The 27403-nt window shown below is 37.5% G+C and overlaps 1 protein-coding gene across 1 annotated transcript in view; it reads left to right on the top strand.

Annotated features, from left to right (window-relative positions):
• LOC113236523 (intraflagellar transport protein 122 homolog) overlaps positions 1–26820 on the top strand; it is a 27962-nt gene extending 1142 nt beyond the window's left edge. The window contains exons 3-23 of the mRNA XM_026472675.1: positions 3974–4184; positions 4401–4548; positions 4994–5148; positions 5673–5870; positions 6564–6701; positions 7198–7326; positions 8257–8421; positions 9191–9331; positions 9744–9841; positions 12057–12210; positions 12862–13020; positions 14214–14374; positions 16301–16429; positions 17044–17189; positions 17967–18120; positions 19178–19372; positions 20359–20467; positions 21931–22096; positions 23231–23412; positions 24241–24381; positions 26039–26820. Coding sequence (XP_026328460.1) covers positions 3974–4184; positions 4401–4548; positions 4994–5148; positions 5673–5870; positions 6564–6701; positions 7198–7326; positions 8257–8421; positions 9191–9331; positions 9744–9841; positions 12057–12210; positions 12862–13020; positions 14214–14374; positions 16301–16429; positions 17044–17189; positions 17967–18120; positions 19178–19372; positions 20359–20467; positions 21931–22096; positions 23231–23412; positions 24241–24381; positions 26039–26203 — 3244 coding nt within the window. The 3' untranslated portion in view covers positions 26204–26820. The remainder of the gene's footprint in view (positions 1–3973; positions 4185–4400; positions 4549–4993; positions 5149–5672; positions 5871–6563; positions 6702–7197; positions 7327–8256; positions 8422–9190; positions 9332–9743; positions 9842–12056; positions 12211–12861; positions 13021–14213; positions 14375–16300; positions 16430–17043; positions 17190–17966; positions 18121–19177; positions 19373–20358; positions 20468–21930; positions 22097–23230; positions 23413–24240; positions 24382–26038) is intronic.
• Positions 26821–27403: the final 583 nt, after the last annotated feature.

Below are 27403 nucleotides of genomic sequence, written 5' to 3' on the forward strand. Positions count from 1 at the left end.
GTGTGTGTGTGTGTGTGTGTGTGTGTGTGTGTGTGTGTGTGTGTGTGTGTGTGTGTGTGTGTGTGTGTGTGTGTGCGCGCGTGTGTGTGGTGTGTGTTTGTGTGTGTGTGTATGTATGTGTGTGTGTGTGTGTGTGTGTGTGTGTGTGCGTGTGTGCATGTTACCTACATTAGAACATTAGATGTACAATAGATGATATTGTCTATGCCTGTCATATACCTGCGCTGAAGTAGAATTATGATTGATCAGTTGTCACTGAAACTAAGTAAATTTATAAGTACCCATCCTACAATGGTGGTACAATGTCCAATGCACTTAAGTTTCCAATAGAGTGGGGCGTTTAGTTCATTAACAAGTCAGACTCAGCCGTTCAAGGGCAAACATTGTTCTAGATTGCTTATTTATTTTTATAGTTAATATGTGGTTTTTAATGTTTTTGGCGGTATCCACTTTATGCATTAATAATAATGACTAATAATAACCATTATCTTTCATGTATCATTTGTGAATGTGTTCCTTCAGGAATGTCATTTGATATAATAATAAGTAATGTGCAAACACAGCCACTGTTAATGCTTTAGTATAAAGGATTTGAATATCCTAAGTGAATCAGCATGCATGCTGTAACAGTGTTACGAAAACACCTCAATACAAGTCTATTATGTTTAGTAGTACAGTGTTGTTTCTGAAATAATAATAATTTATTGTAAAATCGAATTGGTTAAATCGACGCCCCTGACGAATTTTATCTTTCTATTGAATGTGCTACCTCGTTCTGAAGACACTTTATTATATTATAAATGATAGACACTGAACTGCTTGACACTTTTTCGTCGAGTTCTTTGCATGCGGTGCTGGTTACTGAAAGTTGGTTTAAGCCATGCCACAATTCAACTACTTATGCTTTACCAGGGTATATCCTGGTTCGCAATGATCGCCCTTTGGTAAATGGTGGTGGTGTAGCCATCTATATCAGCAGTTCTGTTCCGTTTAAGACTATTTCAGCATCGGAGCATGTAAATGTAAACGACATTGAATATATTTTCTTGGAGATTGTGGTTTCTGGGGTTAAAGCGATTCTTGGAGTTGTGTATTGTCCGCGTCCTGTTAATTCTGTCACTCTTACTTCTCTCACTTCTGTCTTGGACCCGCTCGCAACGGATTACTCTCATCTTGTAATAATGGGTGATTTAAACACCGACCTCCTTCAGGATTCTCTAGCGTCCCGTAATTTACGATCAACTATCGAGTCTTTCTCTTTGTCTATACTTGAGTTTAATGCGACTCACCACAATATTCATACCGAGGACACGTGGATTGATCAGGCTATTGTCTCCTCTCCAAATCGTGTTGTAAAACATGGTCAAGTCCCGGCTCCGGGCTTCTCTCATCATGACTTGCTCTATGTTGTGTACAAAATTAAGCCTCACAAACGTTCTTCCGAAATTAAAAAGCTGAGAAATTTTGCGGGGCTGGAATTAAATAAACTTGCTCATGATGCGTCTACTATTGATTGGTCCGGGGTATTGGCAACTTCTACGGTGGATGGGAAGGTGGCAAACTTTGGAGCCACTTTATTGAGCTTGTATGACAAGCACGCACCAATACGGTTAGTGAAATTGAAAAGACCCCCTGCACCCTGGATCACTCCTCTAGTGCGTATTGCAATGAGGAGGCGTGACGGAGCTTTTCGTAAGTTTAAACGGTGTAGGTCGGAGGAAAATTGGACTGCCTTCAAATTATGTAGGAATCGCTGTAATCAGATGGTGAGAGCCGCAAAACGCCGCAACTTTCATGACAATCTTGTACAGTCTTCTCCTGCTGCAACTTGGAAATTTTTGAAGTCTGTGGGTCTGCTTAAGCCTCAGAATGACGCTATTCCTCATTCTTTCACTCTCGATGACATCAATCATCACTTCTCAGCGGCCGCCAGCACTCAGTGTATTGGCAAGGTCAATGCTCTCAATGACATTCCTCTCTTGTGTAGTCAACCTTCTCAAGCTTTCTCTTTTTCTTCGGTTTCAGAGTCAGAGATTCGCAAAATAATAATGTCTTTAAAATCAAATGCCGTTGGTTGTGATGACATTAGTCGTCAAATGATAGTCTGCTGTTTAGACAGTGTACTGCCGATTATCACACATATTATTAATTGTTCCCTTTCCTCTGGTACTTTCCCTAGCAGCTGGCGCAGGGCGTATGTGCTGCCTCTTCCTAAAATAAATAATCCGTCTGTTCTTAAACACTTTAGGCCAATCTCAATACTACCTTTCCTTTCTAAAATTCTAGAAGCAGTTGTTCATCGCCAATTATCATCCTTCCTTTTTAGACACAATGTCCTTGGCCAGTACCAATCAGGTTTCCGGCCGGGCCACAGTACCACAACGGCATTATTGAAAGTTACGGAAGACATTCGTGAGGGCATGGAGGCTTCGCGGTTGACAGCATTAGTTCTCATTGACTTCTCTAACGCCTTTAATGCTGTTGACCATGATATACTCCTAGCCATCCTAGCTTTTTTGCGAGTCTCTGCCCTGGAACTGGAATGGTTCTCTTCATACCTTAAGGGGCGCAAGCAAGCTGTTCGTGCCAAAGACGTCTTGTCTAATTGGTGCGATCTAGAGGCAGGCGTGCCCCAAGGCGGAATTCTTTCTCCCCTATTATTTTCAGTTTTTATAAATTTAATCTCTCCTATTCTCCGCAGCTCTCATCATTTGTATGCTGACGATCTACAGATTTATGCGCAAGCAAAATTTGACTCCTTGGATGATGCGATAAGTAACCTCAATGATGATTTGCGACGTATTGCTGACTGGTCGAGTAAGTTTGGCATCAGTGTCAATCCAAGCAAGTGTCAAGGCATGATCGTGGGTAGTCCCTATGCTTTGTCTAGGTTGGACATAAGCTCCGTTGCGCCTCTTTCTTGTGATGGCACATCCATTGTTTTCGTGCCTCATGTAGTGAATCTGGGACTACACATTGATTCTACTTTTTGCTGGCGACCTCAGATTGACTGCATTAGTCAGAAGATTATTGGTATTTTGAGGTCATTCTATCAGTTCAAACACTTTCTTCCCATTACAACAAAGATTCTGCTAATTCAGGCAACCATTTTCCCTATCTTCGATTATGCTGATGTGTGTTATGCTGATATCACTCAAGAACTTCTCAACAAATTGGAGCGGTTGCTCAATAGTTGTATCCGGTTCATTTACTGTCTTCGCAAGTATGATCATGTGTCCGCATATCGTGACAAGTTGAAATGGCTCACGATTCGTCAGCGCCGGAATCTGAGAATCCTCTCCACGCTTTATTCCGTACTCAAAGACCCATGTGCACCAGAGTATTTGAAATGTAAGTTTCAATACTTTGGTGTGCACAATGCCCGTGATCAGCGTTCACATAATAAATTTAATTTATCTGTTCCTCCTCACCGTACTGGTTTTGTCTCTAACTCGTTTACTCTTCAGGCAATACGACTCTGGAACGCTCTCCCACCCCATATTCAAAGTGCGCCAAATAAACTCGCATTTAAGCAGTTAGTCCGCAATCTAATGCTAGATTCTCCACCTGCATCACAATAGTCTCATTTGGATATATGTTTATTATATATATTATTATAATATAATTTATTGTTATGTATATATATTTATTATTATGTATGTATAAAATTAATTTTTATTGTTTATGTATGATCATATTTATGTACATAATATATACATTAACCAAATTGTTTGTTTATTAACTCTATTCCTCTTTTTTCCTTTCTCTTTCGTTTTTGTTTGTTTGTTGTCAAGTTTTGCAACGCCTGTTAATTGTTCTGTACTCAGCTCTCTGGTTAACTGGTAGAGAATGCCTAGTGGCATTAAGTTCGCCATTTGTACTTTTTTGTATGCAATAAAGTTTAAATAAATAAATAAAAATAAAAATAGATATAAAATATATGTTACTATATTACAATATATTTTCCAAATAGCCACAGTGAAGCAATCCAATGTCTAGCATACAACCCAGTAACCTTGCATCTTGCATCATGTGCCATATCTGACTTTGCCTTCTGGTCGGCTGACGTAAAGGCAGTACAAAAGTACCGAGTCTCAGGACGGATAACTTCCTGTGCCTGGTCCCCGAGTGGTCAGCATTTGGCTATTGGATTGGCAAGTGGAGCTGTGTCTATCAGGGACAAAGTGAGTTTGAAATTTAATTATTTTATAAGTTTTGTTTGTAAAACTAGGTCCTTTTGTATTTATATTTTTATTCCTTCAAATTAACGTAATATATCATTTATTGATCGTCGCCTAACTAGTGTAGTAGTAGTAGTAAGTTTGCATTGCAATGGTAGTGGCAATGAAATATAAATGAAATGGAAAAGTTTTAATAGAGTCCCTCTTATCGGTTTATAGCTAGGTGATGAAACACAGCGAATATCAAGAGAGGCAGCTGTGTGGGCAGTGGGATTCTCCAAACAAACTCTACTAGTAACAGATTGGAATGAAACCCTTTCTTTTTACAATTTACAAGGACAACAAATTTTCAAGGAAAGAAACATTGGTAATGCTATCATTATTTTTTTAGGGTGGTTTATTCAAGTCTTGGGTATTCCTATATCACTTGCATCCAGCAATTTGATCTATTGTGAAGCCAAAGCCCACTAATAATATAGAAAATGTACAGGCTTTCGTAGCTTCATTTTATTATCTCTTCTGGCTGGGGTATGTCTGACAAGAGTAAAATTTGTGTGCCTATTGGACCCAACATTCCTGTAAAAGATTGAATATTAATAAATAATTTTGTAAATTGATTTTATCATAGGTGTTCAGAGACAACAAACATCAGCTAACTATTTCATAATACACACAATTTACTTGTGAAGATTAGAATCATAATTATTAACGAAATATATAATTCAAACCTATCCTTTACGTATCTATATATATTTCGTCAATTCTTCTCGATACAGTAGTTTCTTCTCTTATTCAGCTTTAACGTTATCCAGGTATAGCAGCATTATCAATATCGCTGCTTGGGGCATTGGTGCTGGTGGGCGGAGTGGGCGGCTGGGCTGTGCTCACTGCTGAGGGTGTGTCTCTGCTGAGCACCGCACAAGAATGGGTTTGGGCCATCTCACCTTTGCCCACTTATAACACGATGGTAATGGTGGTTTTATAACTTTGTTGTATATGGATTGAGTCATCTTTAATTTAACATTTTTTTATAGCTGAATACTTGCTGCTATACAAATGTTGATGTGAATTTCAAGCATCTCGGAGATTGCGTATTAATGTACTGGTGGTAGAGCCATTTCAGTACAAAAAGTTATAGGAGAGACCAATCGATTTCTACTAAGAAATGGACATTGCAAAGCACATTCAGCCTTAGGCTTTAAGGATTTTTAACCATAATGAACAGATTCCGGAGAATTGTCGCGCAGTCTCGGGAATTCCCTCAGATATCGTATCGTGTCTAGTTAGTACGTTCCACAATTTACATAAAGGTTATTTCCGCGGCAATGTAAATTGAGCCCTAAAATCAATAGCCTGTGTGTCCTATTAGGACGCAAACCCATGTCTCAAAAATCGTCTCTCTAGTTGCTGATGTATGTATTTTTATTAACATCCCTACAATACTGTATATACAGTTACTGGGTAGGATCAAATACCACGTAATAATTACAGGCGGTAGGGTGTCAAGACGGTACGCTATGGTGCTACCAGGTAGCGTTTAGCACGGTACATGGGCTATATCGCGAGCGGTACGCGTACCGGGAGAATATGACTGACGTCATCATCCAGCACCTCACGACTGGTAACAAAGTGCGCATCAAGTGCCACGATCGCGTGCAGAAGATCGCCATTTACAAACATCGATTGGCTGTAAGATTTCAATATATTATTCGTACTTTTTACTTAGATTAACACTTAGAGTGGTTACACATGGCGACTTTTAGCAGCGATGCGAACCCGCGTTCATGAAAAGCGAGATTGCATCGCTACACTTGTGAATTATAGGCGATTGTATCGATGCAATCGCGCGTTTGTATCGATGCAGTCGTGTGTTTTTGTCACGCGTTTGCAACGCTGCTTAAAGTCGCGCGTGTGTGTAAAGGTAGACGATTAGCTACTGCGGCACGTTTGCATCGCTGCTAGAACTTGCCGTGTGTAACCGCTCTTATCTTGTCATACCTTTCTCATCCACTTGCTATCATTCGAATCAGCTTAAAATTTACGGTATGTTTGGCTTAGATTAGTACCTCTCACCCCGATGGTGAATTGTTTTTACTGATTGCTCGTGTTTGTCTTAAGAGTTCATATAGATCACACTTTAAATAGTTTGTGAAGGGAGATAATGAAGGACATAAAGTTCGCAATAATAATGTCCCAAGCGATAAATTACCTGGTCACTAACTACGGAACCCAGAACAGCCAGTCAAGACCAATTTAGAAAAGTAATTTCTCAAATTGGTCCCACTGGAAATTGTGTCCAAAATTTCCTCACACAATCAATGTCCATAGTGCAAACCATTGGGCCACCGAGGTCACCTGAAATTATTATTACAATTCGTCCAGGTACAACTGCCGGAGCGCGTGGTCGTGTACGAGCAAGGTGATGTGGAAGGAATGTTATATAGAGTGAAAGAAAAACTATCTCAGAAGACCGAGTGCTCACTGCTCGTCGCTACGAGTGACGCGCTCCTTCTATGCCAGGTTCGTAAAGATTTTAACTAAACACCGTTTAAGATTGATGCCTTCATTTGCCGTTCCAGCACATCCTATTTCTGATTGTTAAAATATTATAGATATCTATACCAATGGAGTAAATATATGGAAATCCAATTTACATAAAACCAGTATTTACTCCTACTTTTATTTATACTGTACCGCTCTCGTTACACGCAGGTATGTGTGGAACACGGTCAGCTTATTAAATTTATGTAAATTTTAAACAGAGCTTGCTTTTTAAAGGAGTTTTGCGGTCAAACTGGTGCAGAACGTAGCATCTTCAAAGCCACCAAATTTTCTGTACAAGAGTAAATAATAACATTAAGTTAATCAACGTCACGCACGCTTGGTTTTACATTTAAGCAATTATATTAAACAGATAAGATTGATTTTTTTAAATATACAAATATTAAGGCGCGTTTGAAATCGTGTGGTCTATCATGTTACGCTAAAACTAAATCATCATTTGTTTGTGTAACAGGATACAAAACTGTCGATGATTGGCCGTCGAATACCACGGTCGTGGCAGGTGCCTGCTCCCATTCGCTACGTCAAAGTTACTACTTTGTACTTCGAAGAAGTACTGCTTTTAGGTTTACTAAATGGACAAGTAAGTGACAGAATGGTCTTTGTTTTTAATTATTATTAGTGTAGGATGCAATGGGCATAGTGCTCAGTGGTATCGTCACTTATCTTCTTCAGGGGCTTATTATACTACATATATATTGAATTATAATAGTATTCTCTATGGTAATATCTCTGTAAGTGAGAGGTAATAGATTTTAAGTTCATATTTAGAAACTTAGGTTTTCCTTCAAACAGTGTCTTAGAATGCTACAAATCGCATCAGTAAAACATAATGAATATATCGTTGTTTGTTTTTTATTTAACATGTTCTATTTGATCTAAATGCCTAATCAAGAGCCTCATTCTCTTTAAGACGCTCTGTAGTAAAAAATACTATTAGGATCTTTACTTCTCACCTTCAGATATATCTGAACAATGTCATCATATTAGTGTATTACAATGTATTGTCATATTTCTTTTTATCCTACTTTTCATTGTATCTTATTGAAATGAAAAAGTTTGTTGTGAATGTAAAAAAGGCAAGTAAATTGAACCCATGCAGTGAAGTTTCAAAAGTATATTTTCTACATTAAAATTTTTTATTGCCAGACTGCTAAACTTCTAAATAGTGCAATACTGTTTATTATAATTGTTTAATGTAACAGTAAGCATCTCAAATGTATGATTAAAGGTAAAATCATTTTGGTTACATTTTGACATAAAATGTCTTTAAAATCAAACACAAACATATGGGTACCATTATACAAGTTTGAACCTTAACATTAACGTTTCATATCATCCTATTTTTTGTGATTTTTTTTTTCAACACAATACATTTATACGCGAAAATTTGTAATTAGAATCTAAATATCAATGTCAATGTCCTTATGTATGGTATGGATTGGCGTGGGGTGCAATAGTTTTAGGAATACACAGAGGTTACTACAAAATAAATAAAAGTAATCTTGTTTAGATCTGGCAAGTGGAGCCGTCTGGTGCAGGGTCGAAGATGGTACTGCAGACGCCTGCAAGCGTACGCTGCCTGGATGTAAGCGCGTCCCGTTCCCGCATCGCCGTCGTCGACGAGACCTCCGTCTGCCGCATCTACAGCCTGCCCACTGGCGACTTGCTTTACACAGTAAGAATTCAATTCCAGGTATCCGCGTGGGAACTATAGTGTAGCTAATGCAGACATTAGCACATATTAGGGTTCAGAAACCTTCTCCTTAGAAGTGGGATATGTATGAGTTGATATTGACACAGAAATTTAAAAGAATAAAGATTTAGTATTTTTTACAATAAACAATCTTTTATAATAAAAATTTAATAATAAAATAATAAATAAATAAAATACATTTATTTATCCACAAAACACATAAACAAATATATGCGAACAATTAAAACAAAAGAACAGTAATGTGGACAAAAAGTATGAAGATTCAGCATTGCTGATTTTGAAGCTTCACCTACTGCTATTCGCTTGCTGAATCAGACCGGCAAGCGGAGTGTATACTAAACACCAAGCAATTAATTGAGGTTGTGTGTGTTGCTACATATGTAAAATGTATAAAAATTAAAAAAATTGTAATTAAAAACAGAAACCATTCTAAAATTTTATTTATTCAATATTGCTAGTGGATTTAACCACCGACCAATTGCTACTCTATTTCTGCACTGACAGGAGCCATTGTTTACACATTTTTTAATCAATAATAACAAATTTTTTCCCTGACAAAACCTTGATTTGTTTTAAAGTGGATTAGGATGAGTCAACCGTGACCGTGGGACCTACAAAGGACCCGAAACGCTGGTTTGTTTGAAAAAACAAATATATGCGATTTAAATCCGGAAAAATAGTTTCATTTCCTATGTATTAGGTACCTTCAATTATAATTACCGATTCTTAGGAAGAAAACGTATCTTCGGTGTCGTGGAACTCGTGGTGTGACGAGCTGCTGAGTCTGTCGGGCAACGGGCTGCTCTCCATCAAAGCCGGTCACTTCCCGCCCGCTACACAGCCGTTAGCAGGCTCCGTCGTTGGTTTTCAGGTAAGTAACAATCTACCTTATGTCACTCTTAAGTATATCATACTACACATTATTTAATATCATTTATCACGAGTAAGTTGTCGAAACATGCGGTAAAATTTGCAATATGCGATCAGACAGTTCCAAAGTACTTAATACACGTTATTACTGCGTCTGATAGAGCGAGACCAAGCTAACACTATCGTATACAATTTGCGCGGATTTTTGCAGCAAAATTTGTGAATAACCCAATATTGTAATAGTTGTATTACTACCTTAAAACACACATAATAATAAACACAAAAAAAAAATAGTTTGAAAAAGAAATACTCGCGAAATAATTACTTCATTAATTGACGACTTTTTGTGCGCACTATATTTGGGTTGAACAAGTTCGTTTGATGAAGTAACCTTCTTTTACGTCTGTTTCTAGGGTGGTCGCGTGTTCTGCCTGCAAGCAAACGCAATGCAAACCATAAATGTACCGCTCTCGCATGCCGTGCATCAGTACGTTCAACAAAAACAATTCAAGTTAGTATTCATGTGAAACTAATTTTAATTTATTACTGTGATATTTTTGTGAAATAACTCCACTAGTTTTGTTATTATTATGAAGATTCAGAAATCTCTCACTAGATGTCACTAGCGGCTCTTAGTGCCGAAACATCTAGAATTTTGTTAAAGATCTTTAACAAAAACACAGGAGAATTTCGACAACTCGATAACTTACGACCTGTAGCTCAGTTGGTTATAGCAGCGCTAAGGTACAGCGTGGTCATGGGTTCATGTCCCATCGGGTCGAACAAATTTTTCTGCGTTTGATCTTTGTATTAATAATCATAACAAAAGTTGTATGTATCTCTTCTTAACAGACTTAAAAGCATTAGGTACTTACCTTTTCTCAAACTTGTGGTTTATCTTGTTGTTTATCGCCTTAGAGTGAAAACCTCGCATACGCGTTTTCACATAGTTCATTTTTACTCATTTTTGTTGAAGAAAAACTTATAACATTATTACATAGACGTAAAGATTTTTCTGACCGACTTAATGCGATTCCATGTCGATAAGTGTGGTGACTCCCTTATGAGTATTTCGGATACCTTCTATAAATCTGTTTAAGACTTTCGTCTCGTCATGACGTAAACGACAAGTTATTATTATTACATATAATACTAGTGAGCATGAATAATACTAGAGACGCAATGTCCTACAAACAATTGTCTAAAATGTGAGACCACTTTCCAAATTTAGAATTTAGGGCGCGTTCAAATTAGCCGCTGTTCGCCGCGCTGCAGCAGCGCTGTATCCGCACGGCGGCCTCGCGACGTCCGCACTATTGTCACTTTTCATACAATTTCTAGAAGCGCTGCAACCGCGCGACTATCGCGCTGCTGCAGCGCGTCTAGTATTTCACTAGACAGCAGCTTTAGACAGCGGCTAATTTGAACACGCCGTTAAAGACTAGCTTTGAAACGGATTGAAATTTCAAAGAAAAATATATTTGTTCCGTTTTTCTAATGTCAAACTAGACATAATAACGTCAAAATATGACCAGTATTACCGGTTTACAAATGATTTTCCCTAATTTCTTGTAGCCTCACTGGTGGAAAGAGACAGTGGAGATAGATAGTAATCAGAAATGGAATGAACGAGTGAGTGAAATATACAAGAAAATATATGAACTTAAGTGTCCACGCTTGGAATTCACAGCTCTTTCAAATAAATTGTAAATATGAAGAGATGACTTTCTAATCTAAGGAATTAAATGCTTTTTAAGTATATTTTATTTATTGGATAAAGGTGATAACAATACTGTCTTCCGACAAAGTTTCTGTTTCTATTTAACGAAAATAAATTTATAAAAGGGTAGGTATTCTAAATTACTTGATACACAAACATTTAACTATAGTTTTTTACAAATTATTCAAAGCCACTGTGCATCGTTAGCTTGTTGTATAATTAATTGCCTTGTGTTTTGTTACTCAAAATATCTTTTCGTAAAAGTCGTATAATTTTTATCCACTCGACCCTGCGCTTTCGATCTTTAGGTATTCTGGGAAACAAACGAAATGTAATTTTTAATAGTATTATGTATTAATAGTATTACGGTTACACTTTACGTTAAAACGTTACAACGAATAAACTTGAATTAGAATCAGTTTTGACTACGAAGTCAAAAGTAACTTCAAAAAGGCTAACTCCCAATATTATGAGCAAATGAAAATTGATTTACTGGCAACATTGACGTTTAAAATAAATTTATTTCATTTTTATTTTTATTTACGACAATCTAAAGAAACAAAAGCAAACTTACCTGCGGAAAGTAACCTCATTAGTTTTATGATCATTTTCGAACCGAGAATTGCACATTTTAATTACATATTTCACCGTTTTTTATACTTTTTTGTCACGTCTCGGTGGCGTTGTACTCACTCGAATTCAAGATGGTGACTAATGTCACTGTTGCCTGGTTGTCACTGTTGCCTACAGGCAACAGTGACGTGGGTACCGTTTGCAGGCGCAGATTGCGCATCTATTGTTTACAAGTATAATATCATTGTATAATACTAATAAAAAACAACTTTCTAATAAAACTTACTTTTATATAAATCAAATTATTGAAAATTTATTTGTTGTGTCTCTCGTCATGTTTCTTTTTACTAAATGCTAAATTTAACATAATTCCTATTTGCGTAATTAAAAGCGATTCATAAAGTGAACGAAAATCGAATGGCTTATATTGTAGTGACGCGTACGCCGTGGCGTGTCTGGGCGTAACGGCGTTGGACTGGGAGCGACTGGGCGTGGCGGCTCTCCAGGAACTCTCTTTCGAGGTGGCGCGGAAGGCATTCCAGCGTAGCGAGAACTTCCTCTTTCTTACACTCATTGACCAGCTGCAGGTTCGTTTCTATCGATCTATGATCTCACGCGCACAAATACTGGCATATTCGTCAACCCGTGAGTCAGTCTACAAAGGTAGCTCGACGAAGTTAGTCGTAAGTAAGCCAATGTTAAAATTAGTATACGTTAAAATATTAAAAGGGTCCTACAGTTTCTCTACACTCCTGAGAATGGCGTTTCCGGCCACTATTATAAAATTATTATGTGTGGTTTTTATTGCATACTTGGAAAATATTGCATCTTGAATAGAATTCTTAAATCTACCTGAGGATCTATTTTTTATGATACACAGTGATGGGACGAACAAGCCCTGCGCCTGGTGGCTGTGGTGGCAGTGGCTCGGAGCTTTAAATCGCAAAGATCTGAGGGGCACTGCCACTGCGCCCGTCAACCTGAGACATAAGTTGAAAAGTACCATTTGCCTGTTATTTCACCAGCACTCTTACCTTGCTCACATTTCTGCTTTGGTGGCTGATATAGTTAAGGCGGCAGTACTTCCTTGGATGAACTCTTTCACAAGGAGTTCTACTACTGCTAAAATTTTGTCGTCTTCTTCTAAAGTCTTGGATCTTGTCAGTCGTGGTTTAATTTCAAGTGTGTTGTGTTAAGAAAATTAAGATATCGCATACACAATGTAAAGGTTTTTGTAGGAGCGGTTCGAAGGCGGCGAGAATCGCGCAGTGGTAGCGGGCGAGGTGCTGGCGTATCGCGGGCGCAGCACCGAGGCTGCACGTGCGTTCCGTGCAGCCGGCCGCGATGACCGTGCGCTCGCCATGTACGTCGATCTGCGCATGTTCAACAAAGCACAGGTTAATTAATGCTACTTGATATTTTCTTTTCATAATATAATGTCACTTTTGTCTTGTTGGAATGCCACATTCGATCGCGGTTGACAATCATCAAGGCCGGCTTAAATTTATCTACAGAACATAGTCCTCCGTGCCCATGTGTTTCTTTAATAGGTGTTTATATAGTGTATATAATATGTAGGCTTAAATGGGTACCAGGGAATAATGATGTAGTAACTGGTTATAGAATTGTATAAACGACAAAAATGTGGACAGTGAAAGTTTTGACAAATAATTTACTTAATTGAAAGGCGAAAAATTTAGTCGAAAATCATCGAAAATAGAGATTAATTATTCACGAATGACGTAATAATAAATTATTCTCTCCAATTCCCACACTTTTTTAAAAAGTACATCGTAAGGTAGTACATAGCGGGAGACTGGTGCTCAAACTACGTAGACCAGGCCTCTGAACCAGAACTATGCTAATTAATTTGAAATTAATTATATAGTTATTCAAAAAGAATAAAAAATCAAATGAAATGATGTTGATCTTAAATTAAGTGAGACTAAAAGTTCTGAAATGCAAAGTGTGTTTGTTTAAGAGTATGTGTGTGTGTGTGTGTGTGGACGCTGCCCATGGTGTATGATAGTGGGTGCATGTATGTACTAATATGAATACTTAGAATAATTAAAACAACATAATATTTATTACATAATAGGTATTATCCTGTCACGCGTGCACACACGGTGTCCCTAACGATTTTCGCCGTTCTGTTTTTATCTGCCATTTAAAAAAATACTAAATGTATAAATATATAAAAATAAAAAAATACCAAAGTCGTTAGGGACAACGTGTGTCTATAGAACGTGGGACGGGTAAAGATTTGCCCGTCACACGGACTGGCTCTGTAATGTTTCAGTATGTAACGATTTTCGCAGTTGTGTTTTTGTGTGCCATTTAAAAAAAAACCAAAGTGGTTAGAGACAACGTGTGTCTATAGGACGTGTGACGGCCTTTATATTAATTCAGTATATAGCGATTTGCCCGTCACACGGACGGGTCCTGTATTAGTTCAATATGTAACGATTTTCGTTATTATGTTTTGACTTTGTTTGAATTAATAAAAAACTAAATTTATAAAAAAACCAACGTTTGTCTGTAGGACGTGTGACGGGCTTTATATTAATTCAGTATATATAACGATTTGCAGGAGTACGTAGGCGAAGGAGAAGGGCTGCAAGCATTGGCGAGGCGGCGCGCGGAATGGGCTCGTCACGTGAACGAACCGCGCGCCGCCGCCGAGATGTACCTTGCCGCTGGTGATGTGGGCCGCGCCACGGACCTCATGGCCGCCTGCGGAAGACGCGACATGTCAGTAAATATTTTAGCAATATGTGGCTTAGCAATGAAAATGTAAAGTGTATAGTCCACTCCAAACTACAAGTAACCATCGTGAGTAAAAAAAAACTAGGGAGTGCGTGAGACGATAATGAGATTAGAACCCATTCAGGCAGGCTGAGACCAAAATTTAGACTTTACATAAAATGGAATAATCCACATTGCCCACACTAGTGCGTACATAAATGCGTGTACGTACATAATAATATAATATAATGGCATAAATTATCTCGGAAGTGCTTAAACTTTTCACAACGCACAAGATATTCAATTAGATAAATAGTAGATAAAACTTAACAACAATTTTTTGTATAAACTTTCTCACTAGTACTGTGTCAGCTGTCAACACAAAAAGTTTGGAAACTTCTGGAATCGTCTGTAATATTAGTACCATTGTATCACTAGTACATTATAAGTTTCCGGAACTGGCCACTTACATCAACAATATTTAAAAATTAATTACAACATTTGAAAATGGAACTCTTTAGCTGTAGAATACAGTTTGTTTCACGTGACTGTCACTTGTTTTTACATTGTGGCGTCATTTTAGAAATTGGTTGTCTACATCGCCGTGGATTTAACTTGTGAAAATTTTCGTGGTATGATTTTCTACGACGTTAAGTGTAATATTACAGCTCAGCGGAGCTTCACTCGGCTTCAAACTGCTTTTGGCGATGAAGCACCATGCAAGACGACTATTTATAGCTGGTTTGCAGAATTCAAACGCGGTCGTGTGAATCTCAGTGACGAATTTTGTGATGGTCGCCCGTCCACTGTGCTGTGAACAACAAAAACATCGATGCTGTGCGCCGTATAATCAAAACAGACAGGCATGTGACATACCATGAGATTCGGGCATCTTTAGGTATAGGCGTGAGTCAAATACAATCAATACTACACAAACATTTGGGTGTGAGAAAACTGTGCTCTCGGTGGATCCCACACAATTTGACTGAGGCTCAAAAAACGGATCGCGTCACTTGGTGCAATGCCATGCTTACCAGATTCAACGAAGGGGCGCCAAATTTGGCGTGGGACATGGATTTATAGTTACGATCCTAAAACAAAGCAGCAATCGAGCATATGGGTCTTTCGAGATGAGCCGAAACCAACCAAAGTGGAGCGCGTGCAAAGTGCCTCTAAGCGGCTGATTGCTTCTTTTTTTGATAAAACTGGACACGTGGCTACTGTTGCTTTGGAGAATCGTTGTACCGCGAATAGTGATTGGCACACGACCTTTTGTTTGCCGGAAGTTATTGACAAACTCCGTAAAAATAACCGTAAACGCCGTATCATCTTGCACCACGATATTGCCAGTTCTCACACGACCAGACAGACAAATAAATTTTTGAAGGTGAATAACGTTGACCTTATGAGCCATCCCGCGTACAGTCCCGACCTGGCACCTTGTGACTTTTATTTATTTCCAGAAATTAAGAACCAGTTACGCGGTCAACGATTTTCATCACCTGAAGAGGCTGTCGAAGAGTATGAAAAATATGTTTCAGAGATTGTCACAGAGGAGTGGCATAAATGTTTTCAAAATTGGTTCATTCGTATGAAAAAGTACATTAACGCTAACGGAGAATATTTTGAGAAACAATAAATTTATTTCTGATCACTTATAGCATTTTTTTCTTATTCATTCCGGAAACTTATAGTGCGCCCACGTATCATTGTACAATCAAAAGCACTTCGAGTTTGACACTTTGTACTTTGGACCGTTCTTATCCTAAGTGGCATAGAGTTGGATTTAAATGTTAAGTGTCGAGCTTGACGTGTCCTTGACCCTGTACCAAACATCTGTAATATGAGGACTATCTTAAGTAGCTCTATTGCGGAATACCATTATGTCATCTAAGTACAAATAGTAGATTAATCTGGATCTTATACGTACAGGTTGATAGAGTTGGCACGCAAGTTGGACAAGGGTTCGTCGGAGTCTTTGCGGCACGTGGCTGAGGCGTTGGTGGCGGTAGACGAGCTCGTCACCGCTGCCGACGTCTACCAGCGTCTAGGGGACTACAAGTAATTATGCTTTCAAGAATACGAGTTCGCCCGTGATTTGTTTCGTGTTCTTTAATTGTTAATACATGGCATAGTGTACCCTCGCATAAATAATTAAAAGTCGTCGAGTGACACCAAATATGCGACTAAAGTTTTCACTTTGTTTTACAGTACAGTATCTATGTTATTCGGTGTGTTAAATACTCTTTCCTATTACAATTCTTCTCGTGTACCTCGTCGAACTCCATTCTACATTGTAGGACTTACTATCATTGTCTTAATAGGTCCACAACCCCATATCGATCCTTTGGATCTTAAGTAATCCTCTGATTCCTATCTCGAGGCTCCACACACGCATCTAAATCTAAAGCCCTTCCTCTACATTCAATGGAAGTGATGGTTTCTGCTTTGCGATACTCTATCTTCAGGCCATCGTGACAACTAATATTGTATCTAAGTTAGCAATTAACAATGTTAAATGTATGACTAACCAGTGTACCCACAGCAGACTCCTGATGTCTCACCTTCAGAATATTTGACGCCTGAACTACCGAGCTAGTTCCCGCTAATGCTGACATTATAAAACTAATACTAAATCGCGATTTAGTACGCGACACGGTGTATGTGATTACCAGGAACGTAGCAAAGCTAGCAGTATCAGCGGGCGAGTGGACACGCGCCTTTGCTCTTGCGCGGGAACACGCTGAGTGCCGTCGCGACGTATACCTACCCTACGCACATCGAATGGCTCAGGAGAACAAGTTTGTCGAGGCGCAAAAAGGTAAGTTACCCAAGTGTACTTCTTTCCATATCTTTTATTAATTAACGCGTTCTTGGGACAGTCTTCAATATCGTATTGCCCATCAACCATTTCTGATATCCTTCCAATAAGCATCTCCTGAAATCGGAGGACTTTGAATTTATAGGGATATCTTTGGACAAATATTTGTTACGACATACATTTTCCTTGGCAATTCATAGGAATAGGTTTCTTGATTTGGCCAAGAGACGTACTCAACGTTGCGTCATGTATTCTACAGAATGTGTCACGGAGGGTGTGCGATAGAATTGCATGATTTAATTCCACCTTCCCCTTTCCATTATCGGGAGATTAGGGTTCCATATCTATGTTGTGGATATTTCTATATTCGCAGGGCATTCCATATTTATATGCGGTACGTGAATTTCCTGCCTGTAGACTTATTATCCGAACTCTTATAACTTGGGACTTTTTAAAGCGAGAGTGAATAAATAGGCTATATTTAGGTGTGCATGCTCCATCGTCGACCTCATCGTCACTTACGTACGACAAATACGGCCTTTTTTATGACAAAAAATCTCGTACATTTTATATAATTTTGTTGTATTGTATCGTATAGTTCTCACATTATAATTATATCATTTTGTAACGGCGTGATGAGTGCAGACTAGGTTTTACTAGTATTTCTTTACCTCACTTCAACAGTATCGGGCACAACTAGACCTAATATTACTAAAGTGTTTGACTAAAGTGTCAAGAGTTTTGCCATTGGTTTGTTTGCTTTGGTTGGTTTATTAGCATACTACATGGCGGGTGAGACGGCGACGGCACTTCGCGTATTTTCGATCTTGGTTGGCAACGCGGTGGCTGAGGAGCGGTTCAGCGACGCTGGCTACCTTCACCATCTGCTCGCCACGCAGTGCCTCGAAACAGCCAACAACTCCAGGAACAAGTATTATTATTGTTACATTGTACGGTCTTGTGCATTAATTCGTTCATACATAGCGAAGTTGTAGTCAAATAATCTATAAAAGGTTTTGTTGATTTTTATGCAGTATTAATGTTAATAGATAAACACTACGTACTCAATATTTATTTGAACTACCAATTCAGCTTCGTGTCGATTCGTGAAAACTAAATAAGGCCTATGCATGGTCTCATGGTCTCATGCATAGACCTTATAGGTAAGATTAGATCTTCGGTATAACTCTGCACACACGGCGACCTGCTTTAGCCACGTGCCGCACTTTAATTGAATCCAATTCAAATCTTTATTTCGGACAAAATATCCATATAATGTTAGTAACAAAATACTTATAAACTATGTTAATATAAATCATCTAAACATTGACATGTACCCGCACCCATTCATATAATATAAGCCTATCGTTCCTTTCGGCCACTGCACGAAGTAGGCCATTGGCGCTGCCGCGCCGTTTAACATGTTTTTTATGCTTTATTTTATAAAGTACGTTACAGGCTATCTACCGATACACTATATCAAGGAAATATTTGCTACCATGACACTTGTACTTTATACCAATATACTTTTAACATTTTCTTTAGAAGTCTTTCTCTGTGTACTACCACTATAATACCTGTATAGATCAAGGTGGCTAGCTTAGTTGTATTTTTTACTTGATATTAAATTTATGGACTCATTTATTTTCAAGTGAAGCTACTAGAAATGTATTTATATATTTTTTAATGTTTTTTTTAATACACTCAAAGTCCAGCATTAGAAAAATCATGTATCGCGGGTGCCATCGACACACACATAGGTAGACAACCACAAATTACACCCAAAAACACGAGATAAATAAATGTAGGCCATACAAACAGCTCTCCCGTCCCGGGAATCGAACCCGGGACCTCTGCGTGGCAGTCCTGTGTGGTAAGCGTTCGGCCACGGAGGCAGTTAAATAATGTAAAAAGTAGTGTTTTATATTTGAATGCTTCTCATGTGTGAAGATTTTTAATGTAGAAAATATTAACAATATACAACACAGGACCCGCGAACAAAACCTACAAGCGTATTCAACGAACGAGCAGCTCGGACGCATCTACCACGCGTACGAGTCCGTGCACCGCTGCGTGCATGAGCCGTTTTCACTGAGTCAGACTGACACGTTGCTGAACGCTGCGCGCTACGTGCTGGCGCTGCTGCACGCGTTCCAGCCTGCACCACCCGGCGTCTCCATGTTGTATCCTTTACAGATGTAGCAGTAGAGCTCCTTGTTAAAGAGTTCATCCAGGTAGTAGTGCCACCTTACCTATTTCTGCCGCCAAGCGATAATGTTACAGCATTACTGAGTTACCGGTTTTGAAGTGTAAGGGTGTTGGTGAAATTACGGGCACATGGGACTTATCAACTTATGTCTCAGGATTACGGGATTAGTGGCAGTGCCCCTCAGATTTTCGCGATTTAAAGCTCTGAGTGGCACTGCAACTGTTATGGATAGGCTTGTAGGTGTACCTTACTATCAGGCGAACGATTTATTCTTCCCGTCACTTAATATTATAAAAAAAAATATATAAATAATTTAATCTAGTTTATTTCTAGTACCATATCTACCATCTAATGTCGCCTAGTCGTATAAATGAATATCGACGTTTTTAGTTCACAAAATTTATAAATAAATGCTCGTAATTCATGTTGATGTACTGAATAACAATCTCGCTATGTTCTGTAAGAGCGATGCCACACGGGCGTTGCGTCAGCGTTGAAATCATAAATCTAAATCTCAAGTTATAATTTTTTTTTATTCAAAGTAGGAGATCAGTATCAGTAGATCAGTGGTCACTCAATCGAGTTAGTTATATCTCTCTCTCTATATCTCTCTCTCCACCTCTCTCTCTCCACCTCTCTCTCTTCGTCTCTCTCTCTCTCTCTCTCCTTCTCTCTCTCTCTTTAGCATTATTATTCCCATCTGACGGTGGGTTCTGCGTTTCTTGTATTTTCCCTCCACTTTGCTCTATTGGACGTGTCGTTTTTAAAAACATGGCAGCTCCTTAGATCTTTGGCGATTTAATCTGTTCTCCTCGTCTTCGGTCTTCTTAGTTTTCTTTTATTGCACTGTTACATAATCATTTTAGCACATAAAGATAACATAGTAAAGATATAATAGTAGTAGCTACTGTAAACCATGGCGTAACATAAGCAACTACAAATTCCTTAGCATCGGTTCAGTTGCCTGTACCTGTGTCTAGCGAAGCAAGCCAAGGCGCTTAAAGCAAATTCCCTGGCCCGACAGATGTTGGACAAGATCCTGGCTTTTCAGATTCCACAAAAATTTCAGGTGAGTTTCTTTTTTAATCCGTATTACAGACACACGGTGTCCCTAACGGTTTTGGTTCTTTTTAATATTCATAAATATAAAAAGTTTTAAAAATGTGAATGAAAACACAGCTGTGTGTCTCTAGCATGGGTCCTAGAACACAACAGTATCAAAATCGTTAGGGACACAGTGTGTCTCTAGGACGCGCGATGGGTGGGTTTTAATTCTAATTAGGCTAGCATGATTCCCACGATTTACGCATATGCTACAGTACAGAATGAGGGCGTTTATGAAGGTTCATGCTACATGTGCAACGATTGTTCCTAAGATGTACACTCGCTGAAATTTTATTTATATTATTTTTTGAACCTACTATGTCTCACTGCTGGGCAAATGTCCCCCCAAATTCTCCACTGCAGTTTTTTTTTTGTTTTTTTTTTGGTGACTTCCCACCACTCCTTCTCGAATCGAGTTGGTCCTGTCAATACCTTTACCTTCGTCACCTTTCATGTTCGAAAAAAACTTTTTCAATTCACTAATTCGGATAAGTTTTCTTTTTCATTAGAAATCTGCGCGCAAAAGCGTTTTTCCTACGCTAGTGTGGAAAAGGTTTTTGAAATTCGAACTTGACGACGGACTGTGGTGCCCTAACTTTTTCTTTCGATGAAAAAAAAAAGACTGACACGTTTAACGACGTGATTTGTCGTACATATAGTTCAACTAGTTTTCTCTCATGTACCATTTTCCTCGCTATAGTGAGGTGAAAAATTCATTCGCTTCAATCTTAGTTTTTTTCGCTTGCTCAGGTTTCAATACAAGTACTCGCGTCAAACAATAACTGTGCAGCCTTGCATAACAAATAACTATTAAACATGCTGTAACTGCAAAACCAAATTCTCATTGCACCGTATATCATTTTGTGACATTGTAGAATTGCAAAACAAAGCGCTGAACATTTCATAAATTAGGAAATGAAACTTTTTTCCGGATTTAAATCGCGTATTTTTGTTTTTTCAAACAAACCGACGTTAAAAAAAAATAGTTTCATTTCCTATGTGTAACAATGGCGAAAACCTAAGAACTCGATATTTAATAAATTAATCAAAAGCACATCAATAAAACCTTACGATTTTAGTATAAAGATTAATTGATGAGATTATATTATATACATAATATAATTTTATTATATTTTAGATTATATTATGTATATACATAATTATATATTATATTATATACATAATTGATGATGAGAAGATTATTACAATCTTAAAATAGAGTGTACAATATAGTAGAGGCAACGTAACGATTTAATAATAATATGGAGAAAAATGGTAAAAATAGATCAGTAATTTTTTGAAGTATAATAAGCAACAGAGGTCATTTTATGCACTTACATGATAACCATGAAATATTTATCCAAAATAAAAATCACTTGTCTAAATATTGATACTATTTCAAAGAAACTTTCAAAAATGTGTTTAAAGGAGAGCGTGGAACTACTGATCGTGAGGACCCGTGCAGGCGGGGGCGAGGCGCGCGACGATGAGGTAGCTGTGCTGTGCTGGCGCTGCCGCCGCCACGCGCCGCCGCTTTGCGTACTTCGCTGCCCGCACTGCCGGCACCCGCTCGCGCACTCGCTCGCCACACACGGTACACATCCGTTTTAAATCTCAATAATGTACATACATTATTGCAGAGGCCGGGAAGTAAGGGATTGCTGCACGAGTATGAGTTACGAGTCAAGCAATCCCCGTTCCCGCCGAGGCTTAAATAGTGTATTTCTCAAACAATGTGAGGAAATAATAGAAGACCGAGAAAGAGAAGATGTATAATAGAAAAAGTAAAAAAAGTAATATTTGACATATTTTTTTAATGTTTATGGCCTGGTTAGAAAACCTTTAGGCCAAATCCTGTTTTAATTAAAATTCTTGATTTAAGAGAACGCTACAAAACAAAAAGCGAAGAGACAATAGAAGTGCCCGTGATTGGCCAAGTGCCGCTTACATTTTAACCAATCAGTAGGGATAGCACGATAGTTTAGTTTATTTCTCTCAACATTACATATTTCATACAAATACAATTACGTGTCATTTGATACTACTTTTCGAAAAATAAGCTTTAGTTTACAAAATAATTAAGAAATAAAAATATAATAGTGAGTCGATAAGTACACAATAGTGTACATATACAAAATCAACATAATTAATTAAACTAATAAATAATTGAATGAAACGAACAATGTCAAGTGTATACAGGATAAGGATAAGGCGCGACTTGCGCGAGAGCGACTTAAATCGCGAGATCTCTGTGCGAGAATAGCATAGCAGTATCTCGCACTTTATGTCGCTCTCGCGCTAGTCGCGCCCTATCGTGCTAGCCCTGCAGAAGGCAGTAGTGCGTTTGAGTAGCGTCATATTTTATATAGTCACATCTTTGTACCTGTTAAATAACATATTGAAAAATTATTATTTAATAAAATAATTTTAATAATTTCACAAATATGTGTGTTAAATGACGTTAAGTGACGTTATTATGCGCAGAAACACAGTGACTAGATTAAGGAAACTCTTTTAATTAGCAAAAATACGATGTTCTTTTTTTGACATTCATTGTAGTTTTGTGTACACAACTATAGTGAAATATTTCAGTTCAGTAGCGAGTACCATAGACAATAGAATTATGGTTCAGAAGAAGAGCGCCTTCGTGATATGCTTTATGAAATTATAATTGACAGATTAAAGAACAGGAGTAGACAAATTCTTTTAAAGAAATGTCGCATTGCAGAGGTGTTACCCTTGGTGCAGTTTGAGCCAGCGGAGGGCATATCCTTTGAAGAAGCTTTGGAGCTGGTCGAGCGCACCACATTGCCCGACTCCTCCGCCAGGGGTGACACCAGCGGCGCAGAGGTGCTGCGGATAGAACATGACGTTGACTCCGCTGATCCTTTCTTGGATAAAGTGGACGAGGTATTTATTTTAGGTACTTTAGTGTTTAGGCCACGACTAAATAATAGGTATGAGATTGTAACACCTAATTATGTAATGATTGCATACAATACTTTCTCTACGCGTAAATAAAGTAATGAAACACAACCAATATTTAATGTATATTTTGTTATTAATCCATGACAACAATCTTAATTTTTTTAAATAAGTTTTTACCCATTTATTTGATTAGGCAAAAGTGCCATGGTGTCACCACCTAGGCTCTTCATTTATTTAGATGAAAGCCAAACGAATGCTACAAAGCAAAAAACAGAGAGATAGAATAGAAGTGGCCAAATGCCGCATAAATATTAAATCAATATTTTTCTTACAAATATTTATGGCATGGTTGCAAGACCTTTAATCCAGTTTCAATAAAAAAAAGTCCCATCAGGAACCAGTACAGCGTTGTAGGAGCGTCATGTTTGATCATATCATTAGCGAAAGAAAAATCATATCATAAAATGAAAATATCATTAGCAAAAATAAGATAATTTTTTGAAACACACTGTAGTTCTTTATACAGAACTATAATGAAATTTGTCAGGTCAGTGGTGAGTATCATAGACAATAAAATTTTGATTCAGAACTAAAAAGAGCGCCTTTGTGGTATGGTTATATATTTTCCCTTTATTTTTTTCATCCTCTAAGTATTTGTCCAATTACATAATTGATCGATTAAAGTACAGGAGTAGAAAAAATATTTTATAGTATTACAGAAAAATGGCGTGTTATCTCGGAACGCACCGTTTAGTTTAGTAAATAATATGATGGAAAGAGTATTAAATGAGACTCCCACGTGTGGTATAGGATGACGAGAGCGGCGTGGTCGTGTGTAGCCGTGGCGCGTTACTAGCGCTGTCTCCCGCTTGCGTAGTGGTGGCACGCAACGCCTTCTACCGCAACATGCTGCCCGAGCTGCCCGTCGTCGCCTGCCCGCACTGCCACAACGTAAGTACCAATGTATTATATACTCTGTGGTACGTAATATGGTTTGACCGTATAAGCTAGTACGTTCTTGAACGATTTTCTGCTTTGTCATTCCGCTGCGCTGCACAGTGGGCCAAAAATTGATAATTCTTGGACATAGGAATAACTTGTGGAGTATCGAGCTAATTTTTTAAAGGTGCGGCAAAATTGCTAACTCTTATCTAACTTATTTAACAAAATACATGAACTGCGACTAAAGAAAAATTAATTTTAGTGTAATTTAGAGAGTGTTATAACAATAACACGAAAGTTAAGTAGAAACTAGTATATTGTGTTAAAAATAAATAACAAATCTAAAATTTTGACACCTTTTTACTCGTAAAGCCGCAGATAAAGCTCTTGTGAAACAACGTTCTGTAACTATTCAAGAAAGTTTTAAGAAAAAATGGGTTTAATTGTAGATAAACCAAAGCCAGTGTTTGGCCATACTAATGATGGGAATACTGCTCGTAGGTTTTTTGCAAATCCTGAGTAGAGTGCTGAAATTACAGGATTAGATGAGACATTGGTAAGGAATTTTGATATTTTACTAAGGACACTTTCATCCGGATATGATATCAATTTAGAAAAACTTTCAACATCTACCACAAGAAACAAGAAAACTGTGTTTGAGTTTGTATTCGTGGTATTACATGCCTACTATCAGTACATAAAATACTTGTACATACTTCAGATATTATTCAATCGGCTTTTTTACCAATCGGCCAGCTTTCTGAAGAAGTCAAGAAGCTCGAATAAAGATTGCAGAAGATTCCGAGAAGATAATACACGAAAACAGTCACGTATATTATAGTATGTTAATAATTACATCTGATCCTGTAATAAACAGCCTCAGGGACATTCCGCAAAAGAAGACAGGTTCTCTCCCTTCCGAAGTCTTAGACCTAATTTTTCCAAGTTTTCCTAAAAGAATCATAGCTCCTAATGAATCTGTTATTAGTCACACAGATTATTGTGTTGACGACTCTTCAGAGGATGCTTCAGACGAGCTCAGAGATGACGAATAACCTCATTTAGATAAATTCATTTCTAACTGATATAACTTAGAAATAAATGTAAAAGTTTTAAATTAGTAGTATTATAACATTAGTTATTTAGTTATTATTTAGTAACTAATTAGTTTAATTATATACGTATTGTGCTAATTTATTTTTATTTTAACATAATTCATTAGTTATAATAACATTACATTTTGTTTCCATTTATTTTATAAATAAAATATGTTGCTCCTTCTAAAACGTATTTCAGTTTCTAAAGTACCTGATTCGGTAGAATCCGAGGATTATTAACACTAGAAATGTTCATAATTCGACTTAGCAGAGGCGTTCGAAACTAAATGCCGCCGAAAATACTTTTGTCCTGCTAGCTACTTCTAGACAAATCATTGTGCATTGGGGTAGACATAGACTATCGATTGCCACTTAGCACACTCTTGACAAAGCTCTTTTGCGTCTCTTACATTCATCTATCTTTTCATAAAGGCCCGCTTATTATTTTCATTCCAGCTTTTTTAAAAACCCTCTCAATTTGATCTGAGTATGTTCTTCGTAGCTGTCGTTTTTCAGTGATGCCTTCCACGTTATTAGAAATGGTTATAATATAATGTCGGTCGTTCCAGCTATTTTATTTGGAAGATTACGAGGTCCAGCTGGTGAACCGCGGGCAGTGCCCATTTTGCCGGCAGCCAGGAGAGGTGCACTCCGCCGAGAGCGACGACTCGCCGTTAAACGACTCCGTTTCCACCCCCAGCAGCCCTGTCAACAGACCAACTGCTTGGCTTTAACAGTATAAAATTAATTGAAACAGGTCGGGAGCACATAGTGCAAGATACGAATTGTAGCACCAAAAATTACGTACACTTTTTCCGTGAAAAGCATTGAAGTCAAAATAATAATGCACCATGATATAATAGATATCAAAATGTTAAAAAAGTAATGATTTCCGTCAGTGTCAGAAGAAAATAAAAACAGTTAACTAAAGAATTGTCACTTAAATGCTTTGTTTGGATTTGATGTCAATAAATAACAAACATTTTCAAATAGATTATTTCTGCCTAATTTTAGCGAGAATGAATTTTCAAAGTTAGCGATATGTAATTTAAGAAATCGAGACAGAACTGTGCATTATCACCTAAAAGTTAATTTTGTAATTGAAGCAGCAACTTTGTTATATTTTTCTGTTCGGACGCCATAGATGAGTTACCGTAAAATGAAAACGAAACGATTATGTGGACTGCAATTATATTGCAAAGCTTTCTTGAATTTTTAAAAGTAAGTGAAAAGACTTGTAATTGTCACAAATTGTGTTTTTTATATTGTCGTAGAACCAAAGAGTATATAAGAACACAAATGTTGCATAATTTGTCTACGAATTTCTAAAAGTTCCAAAACTTATTTTTTCACTGATATTGTTGGCATATGCACTAATCTACTGTAATTTTGTTAATTGCCGAAAGGTAGTCCATATAAAGTCTTTTATTCAAAAATCTTCTTGACTTAGTAAAAACTATTTATAATTAGGTTAGTTTCAGGTTGGTTTTCTCAACCTATAATAATTTTTGTGGCAATTGCAATATTCTACAATATTATTCGAGGGTAATAACCTGAAATATATATTTCACGATAATATGCTTCAATATTTAAATAATAAAAACTGCCACGAAAATTACGTAGAGAAAATTAACCTGAAAATTACCCATTACATTTTCACCGTTGACGAACTTACATGGTTTGTTCATTCTTTTTATAAAATAAGTTTCATGTTAAATAAAAGGTTTATTACGAAGTTAGTATATTTATTATAATACAAAAGGCTATGTACATTACTTTGAAGGTCCGATGTTAATGACATGAAAATGGACATTAACATTGTTTGTTATTATTAAGCAGTAATTAGCATTTTTGTTTTCATTTCATCACTAATTGGAAATATTTGTTTTAACTTCACACGAGCTCTGAAGTGAGCTTTAGATTTTAATTTGTGA

The sequence above is a fragment of the Hyposmocoma kahamanoa genome, unplaced genomic scaffold, assembly GCF_003589595.1.
Source record: "Hyposmocoma kahamanoa isolate Upper Pololo Valley unplaced genomic scaffold, ASM358959v1 100021, whole genome shotgun sequence".
Classification (NCBI taxonomy): domain Eukaryota; kingdom Metazoa; phylum Arthropoda; class Insecta; order Lepidoptera; family Cosmopterigidae; genus Hyposmocoma; species Hyposmocoma kahamanoa.